The 8,008-nt window shown below is 39.3% G+C and overlaps 1 protein-coding gene across 1 annotated transcript in view; it reads left to right on the forward strand.

The window, feature by feature from the left end:
- The first annotated feature begins 1,754 nt into the window (after window positions 1–1,754).
- The window catches only part of LOC118478288 (amiloride-sensitive sodium channel subunit gamma-2-like), an 8,371-nt gene continuing 2,117 nt past the window's right edge, over window positions 1,755–8,008 (forward strand). The window contains exons 1-4 of the mRNA XM_035971594.1: window positions 1,755–1,952; window positions 4,356–4,481; window positions 6,101–6,172; window positions 7,491–7,667. Coding sequence (XP_035827487.1) covers window positions 1,755–1,952; window positions 4,356–4,481; window positions 6,101–6,172; window positions 7,491–7,667 — 573 coding nt within the window. The remainder of the gene's footprint in view (window positions 1,953–4,355; window positions 4,482–6,100; window positions 6,173–7,490; window positions 7,668–8,008) is intronic.

Genomic DNA, 8,008 nt, shown 5'->3' on the forward strand with positions numbered 1-8,008 from the left:
TCTAGAATAGAAGTAGAGATATATGCAAATGAAGGATGTGGTGTCGCCTGGTTTCAGAGGTAAAATTAGTGAGAAAATAGCCACCAAACTTTGGTAAGTTCCATAGCTTAATTAAGGGTCTTTTGAAACTGAAAATTTTCAGTGTTTTACTCAACATTTCTCAGTTAACTCCACACAAAATGTGTTGTTAAGTGGGCATAAAAAGTTCCGAGCTATAAAACTAAAATTTGATAAAAATTAACACACCCACGGACACATTTTTTCGATTTTTTTTTAGTTTGACGCTCGCTGATTTCACCCCGATGCCTCACAATTACGTTAAGTGGAGGTGTCATACCACGTTCGTAGAGTTGGCCAGTCGACTTGGCTGTCATCTACACCAATTAATTAATTTTTAAGCTAAATGTTGACACTTCCTCCTTGGTCTGGAAAATTAATGCTTTGTTGGCGAAAAGGCTGCTTGAAATAATGATGAGACCGTTGGCAAATCATGAAACTCTTTAGATAGTACGGGGTAGCAGAAAGACGACAGACATGGGTCAAAGCGTATAACAGCGGATGATCAGGTAACAGTATGAGGAGGGTGATTTACACGGGTGTATAACGTTTGAAACGTCATTTCTACGGATGTTATGTGGAGGTGCCTGGGTCTCAGTAATCCTAAAAAGGGTATCTTTAGATTTAAGTGTTCAATTTACGCACATGCCTCGCAATATATTATGACAAAATAGCAATTCATTATGGAAACTTTACTTAGCAAATGAGTGTTTTATGTGATGTGATGTGGGCCAATGGCCTTAAACACTGAATAAACTTACATGCTTACTATGACAAAAGAGCTCTACATTAAAAAAAGTGAAAAACAAGTAAGTGTATTTAAAGTAACACCTGATCTCAAATTATATATTCAAATCGCTCACCACGTCTAAAAAAGCAGCAACCTTTATTACTGTTTTTACTGTGATAAGGAGTAGGCATTTTCCCCCTCCTTTTTCATGTCCACAGTGCCATTACTGTATGCCATGTTTCATTTGTATCATTTCCTGCCCCCCCCCCCTTCATTTCATCAGCTTCTGTGGTGCAGCGGTTGGTCGTAAAAGACGTGAATTCGATTCTCGTTGAACAAGCATTTTGATTGATTATCTCAATCTTTTTATAGGGACGTCGTATTATTTTAATCCCGCATAGTGGCCCTCATATGACCTTAAGCATTTGCAAGCGCCGTAAAACCTCTACTATAACAAAACAAAATCCCGCATAGGCAAGCACGACCAAAGCAGCCAGCTTTTTAAATGATCTAAATCGGGCTAATTTTTCCCTTTTTTTTTGGGGGGGGGGGGGGGGAAAAATCTACAATTACAATGCCCCCCCCCCTTTCCTTGTTCATACATTTAATGCCTCTATCGTTGCATCTTTGCGAGAAATAACTCCGAGGCGGGGAAGGGTGGGGGGTAAGGGTTTTTTCTGTAATAATGTTTTGGGTTTTTTTGTTTTTTTTTTTCAAAACTAAAGTACCTCTGTCTGCCTGCTGATCCCTGGTTGCTCGTGGCAGGCAGGCTCGAAGCAGCCTGTCTCTTACTCTTAGTCTCTTATGATGTAAAATGTGTTGTTGAGTCTAAACAATCAGATGATGGCATCGTGAGCTTTGCATTGTCAAAAATCTCAGATTCTTTCTTTGTTCCACAGAGGAGAGTGGCTTTATCTTAAAGACAACTGCCTCCCTTTACAAAAATCATCACCACACCACAGCCGAAATGTCCCCCATGACTCCCCAAGAAGACTCTGAGGAGGACAAGAAAACCAAGAGGTTTGGGGACATCGTCGCCAAGTTCATCAGCTCGACAACCCTTCACGGGATACCTCATATTTCTGACACTTCCAAGTTTTATAACGTCTTCTTTTGGAAAAATGTCATTTGGTCGTTGTGTGTGGCGGCAGGCTGCGCTATGGCGGTACATGGTTTGGTTTCCATCATAACCGATTATTTACAGTACCCAGTTGAAACTAAAACCAGTTTTAAAAATGATTTTAACTTGGAGTTTCCAGCGGTGACAATCTGCAATTTGAACAATATGGTATTCGACGATGATCTCAAGAACGAAACGGTAAGGGTAATAATTAAAATTTATTGTTACAACAATTTGTAGTTCTTAATGATTTTAGTAATAATAAAAATGACAACGAAAAAATAATGATAATGATAATAATAATAATGATGATAATAATAATAATAATAATAATAATAATAATAATAATAATAATAATAATAATAATAATAATGATAATAATAATCATTATTGTGATGACGATGATGATGACGATGATGATATTGGTTGTTGTTAATAATAATATTATTATTACTATTTTAATGTTATTATTATTATTATTATTATTATTATTATTATTATTATTATTATTATTATTATTATTATTATTATTATTATTATTATTATTATTATCATTTTTATCATCATCATCATCATCATCATCATCATCATCATCATCATCATCATCATCATCATCATCATCATCATTATGATCATTTTCGAATTGTGATCTACATATAGCCTTCTCGGACAAGGGCGAACAATCTCGGAGGTTCCGTTTGCAAGTTGCGCACGTTAAAGATCCATTGGGGGTCTAAAATCGATAAAAAATCTTTTACAAACTGAAAATGTTTGGTGTGTCCCGCGCTCTCATATGCCCTTGTGCTGTTGCGAGCGCCATAAAACACTTACCAAAAAAAGAAAAAGAAACACACACATTTTAACGTCTTTCAGTATCGTGTGTGGCGCTGCGTAACTTCCTGGCAGCTTGTGGGCATAGAAGCGATGAGATAATGAATGGCTGCTATAGGAATGGCTCGTCACTCTTCATCCAGGTTTGAAAAAAAAATTATCCAAAAGTGCAAGGTCGATAATTTGACATTTAACACACTTATCTAAAATTTCCCAAATGTTCTCAACTGGAATGAGATCAGGTGAGTTTGGAGATCAGGGAGATGTCTGAACATTGTAGGGTCTTGCGTTATACTGATGAAAAACTGCAGCAAGTTGTCTTTGGAGGACTTGTACAACGTATGGCAAAAGGATGTTGTTTAGGTAGCTTTGAGCAGTTAAATTTCCCCGAATGCTCATAAGCTGACTTCTTCCTGTGTGGCTGATGTCTTCCGAAACCATCACACTTCATCCAACATGGGCAGATGCCTCCGAGGTGCAGTTTTGGGCAAATCGCTCATTTTGCCGTCTGTAGACTTTTTGCCATATTTCATGGCGACGAAGAAGAAATCGAAATTCGTCACTGAAAAAAACCCGGTTCTCCTCTGCATTCGCGTCCATTGACCAAACTGGACTACGCACTGACGTCTCTGTTGGCGGTTTTATTTGGTCGCTTCCCCCGAAATCTTGACCTACATCAAAATTGGGCATTGCCCTACCTATACATAGGAGCAGTTTAATTTCATTGGTATGTATATTTGTTTGGTTATAGAGAAAACTCTCCATGTAACACCATGTAAAGTGAACAAGGGGCAAAAACTTTACCTTCATTTTACCCAAAACAGCAATTTTCGGGACAGCCCCTTTGTGCGTAAAAGCGACCATTTGTCAGGGAAATCCGCAGAAGTGGTCGCAGTTCCAGAGATGACTTAGTAATGACGATTTTTGACAGTCTGATCCTCAAATCCTCAAATAGCGTAGGCTGTAGAGGGGGCTGACCTGAATCGATCCCGCAAATGAAGTCGCCGAATATAGTGATCTTGAGAAGGAGTTGTTAATTTGCCTTAGGTCTTCCAGTCCTTTGGCGGTCTGCTGTTAAATTTGTCTATTGAAATTGGCGCAAAAGTCAGCTGATTGTGGACTGAGACACATTTAAAGCAGCTGCAACAACTTCTAGTGACTGGCCTGCTACGAGGCAACCTATTGCTCGCTCTCTTTGCTGCGGTGAAAGAAATGAATTGAACGATGTTATTTGCTCGCCGTTTAGTCCTCTGTGGTATTTACGCCCATGTATTCTTTCACCTGATTTCGTGTTGACATTAGAAAGTCATGAATTGAAAATCGAATAATTATTTCCGGATTGGAAAAAAAAAATCACCAAAGTGAAAACAATCGTGCACGCCAACCGAGGAGAACTCACACAAAGTGCAAAGTTCTTGCCCACATAAAAATAGAAAATCACTAATGTAACACCATGTAAAACGTGTCGCTAATTTTTGTAAACGAATATGCGCTTCTTTTTTAACGGTATCATAGCTCAGTTTCAGTTTCATTCCGTTCTGGGGGAACAATGGCCCTCTCTTGGTGATCGTTATCCAAGTCTATGATATTGACTCAATTTGTTTTCCTCTTTCCCAGGCAGGGTTTTTCCCACAATTGGCCCCAGAATACTACCGACTGAGGTACCGTAGAATGTCCCCTGACGAACGCTGGGCACGGAGCCATAACCTAGATGAAATGATGGTTGGCTGTAAATTTGGCAATGTAACTAAACAAATTTTCCTAATGTTGTTGCTTCCTCCCCCCCCCCCACAAATATTAGTAAGAAGACACATATTACAAAAAACAAGAAAATGTACCCCCTTGTTATGGTGCCCTTGAAGTTTGATGAATTTTTTAAAAAGTAGAATAAATGCCCTTGAAGGAAAATAAAAGTAAAAATCTGTGAAAATATGCAACCTTGTCACTGCAAACCAGATGGCTGTTAAAGCCGGAAGGAAATTATAAAATGGTCTCCTTCGTATCTGTTTTTCTGTTGTTTCTATTCCTTGTTTGGATTTCTATGAAAGGTAAATGACATAATCAGCTTTTTCAGGGTTGTTTTCTTTTGTTTTTAGGTAGATGAATCACCTCTACCGCCACAACTTCAATCATTACCGCCAGGCATGTCAGGGCCAAAGCTGGATGAGAGGGATACAATGTCCCAGCAATAAGACCCAGTCACTCGATAAAATTTCCCTCCATAGGGGAATCATACTCAGGTCCTCTGGGTGTGACAGTGTGGCGCCTAGCGGCCACACCAGAGACGTCGGTCTGTTTTAAAGTGTTAAGAAAAAAAATATCCCGACAATAATAGTTTAGGCCTACTACTAGTACTACCTCATTATCTCAAAATTGTTTCACAGATCTATTACCTAAACTCCAGTAATATATGTTCAATACAAGCAGCATTCAACAAGTAAAAGGATGCATACAAAACAAAGCTCACAGTACACAGAACGAACTAAAAATTAAAGTCTTGATATCCAGAAGGACCCCATACCAGTAATAATAACGCTGATCATTAATCATCATTTTATAGTGCCCACAACCGTACAATAGGGCTTTACCATACCTTCATTTTTAAATAAAACGAATGCATAATAATATGAACCGGCATACACACGCTCGTTAGATTTACAAACACATAGGCACACACTCATATAACTATCCCCACTACTTTCTGACCCATCACTGTACCCTTTAACATCACATTGTGACAGAAGAATTTGATGAATCATCAACTCACATTTATTGCTGATTTCTTCATCGACACAGGAAATATGTTCGCCTCTCGATTTCCACCCATTTTACGCCGAAGGCCTGGGTAAATGTTTCACATTTAACTACAGAAACTACACTGCTTCTTCAGTAAAAAAAAAGTGAGTAAAATCAGGAAAGTATGTTTGTATCAGCTATTGAAAGGATTTCGATGTTGTCGGGTGCAAGCCAACGAAGCCCATGCAAGTTGATTTAGTTTTTCAGGGGGAGCTCAAGCTGCGTAAATAAAAATAGTTTGTCATCAGAGTGTGTACATATTGATATTACGTTTAAGGAGTATGAAGTATTTACTGAAGCAAGAGATTTGTACAAGGCGTCCATAGTCGAGTAGTTAGGCTACCGGACATGTAATCGTGAGATCGCGGGATCGGGGTTTCGAGGCTCAACTTGGTCCCATAATATTGTGTCCTTAGGAAAGTCACTCTACAAGAATTTCCCCTTTTAGCCAGGTCCTATCGGAGATGGACATTAAATTCTGAGTCCCTCTAGTCTATTGAATCTTTAGGCTTTTAATTTTAGGCCTCTTGAGTAACCTTACAGTGTTGCTAGGGGTGTTACACCAGAAAGATATTGCACATTTTAAGAGATTAGTTCATCATAGGAAAGGAAGAAGAAAAAGAAACCCGACAACAAAGGAGCTAAAGAGAAGAGAAAAAAAGAAGAAAATTTCGGACTTGGCTCCAACACCATTAATGCACTTGTTGTGCAGAGTTTGGAACTAAAGCTATGAAGGAACTGACTTTTGTTAGGATATATTTTGAAACCAATAGCAAAAATGCATAAACAAAATAAACAATAACAGCTAAAATAAAAAAAAAACAGGAGCCAGGTTATAAAAATAACATTTTAGTGCTTCAATGAGCGTTCACAGCACCAAAATTAAATCTAAAAAATTTTCATTCTTTTCCCGACCAAGGGGCGGATTTTTCTCTACTCTGTGTTTGAATAAAATGTACAATTGATCATTATCACCAAAGAAAGATAATGATCAATTGTACATTTTATTATCACCAAAGAAAGATAATGATCAATTGTACATTTTATTATCACCAAAGAAAGATAATGATCAATTGTACATTTTATTATCACCAAAGAAAGATAATGATCAATTGTACATTTTATTATCACCAAAGAAAGATAATGATCAATTGTACATTTCATTATCACCAAAGAAAGATAATGATCAATTGTACATTTTATTATCACCAAAGAAAGATAAGGGGGGGGGGGGGGGGCTCTCTTGGCCTAGAGGTTAAGGTGTTGGCCTCTCATTCAAAGGTCCCGGGTTCGAATCCGGGTAGCGACCGAAAAATGTTCTTCTCTAAAATTGTCTTCTTTCATCCCCTTTCCTGCTCTCTAGCAATATTCTGCCGTCTGCTTTCGTTTCCCCATTCTGCCCCCATCCCCTTACACACTTTGCCTCCTCCTCTGGGCTCCTGACTCTTTCTGCAGCCTTTCTACTGCTACTCCTTGGATCCTCCTTACTGCTGTCTTTCTGCCACACCCCTGATCTTCTGGTAAGAAAGATCTACACCTAGCCTTCTCGGACAAGGGCGAAAAATCTCGGAGGGCCCGTGTGCAAGTTGCGCACGTTAAAGATCCCTTGGTGGTCTAAAATCGATAAGAGTAGGCTTCGGCCGCCACCCGGGCAAAATTCAAAATTTCGTATCAACTGAAAATATTTGGTGTGTCCCGCGCGCTCATATGACCTTATGCGAGCGCCGTAAAACACTTACCAAAAGAAAAAAAGAAGAAATATAGAGAAAATTTAACTCAACATCAGAGAAATCGAGCCCTTGGTACGTTTCTGCTGTTGCCAGGACATTCTCAACATCAGTATTCTGTTGAAAATGCTACCACCACTACTCACAACAAACAACAAAAGCAAAACAACAACAAAAACCACAGCAACAACACCATCAATCTCTCTCATTTTTCAGGGTTTCGTCCGACACCGGTGAGGAGTACGGTCTACAGCTGCTTCTTGACGTCCAACAAGATCTGTACATGCCGTACACAGAAGCCACTGGGGTCAGGATCATTCTACACTCACCTGAGGTCGCCGTGTTTCGAGAAGACACTGGCTTCAAAGTCCCCACAGGATTTGAATGCACTGCACCGATAAAACGGGTGAGTTGATACAGCATTTAATTTATTCTTCCCCCAATGGTTCAATCACGTGCTTTTCAGTTGTATGCTGATGATTTGAGTTCAGTTTTTGTGTGAGGAGCTATTGAGTACCGGATTTCTGTCTTTCTGCTGAGACATTGTATCCCTCTCAACCTCGGTTGGCCCTGACAGACAGGATCGAAGAAGCCCGCCTCCTGAACGATGCCAATGGTTTATTTTTTCGGTTTTTTTTGGGGGGGGGGGGGTGCGAGACAAATTTTCAACTATTTTGCAATTTACCCGCCAAACTTTTGTCACTGGTCGACCAAAATCAGTGCTTCTGAATGATTTTCATGCCAGTC

The sequence above is a fragment of the Aplysia californica genome, unplaced genomic scaffold (assembly GCF_000002075.1).
Source record: "Aplysia californica isolate F4 #8 unplaced genomic scaffold, AplCal3.0 scaffold00468, whole genome shotgun sequence".
In the NCBI taxonomy this organism is placed as follows: Eukaryota; Metazoa; Mollusca; class Gastropoda; order Aplysiida; family Aplysiidae; genus Aplysia; species Aplysia californica.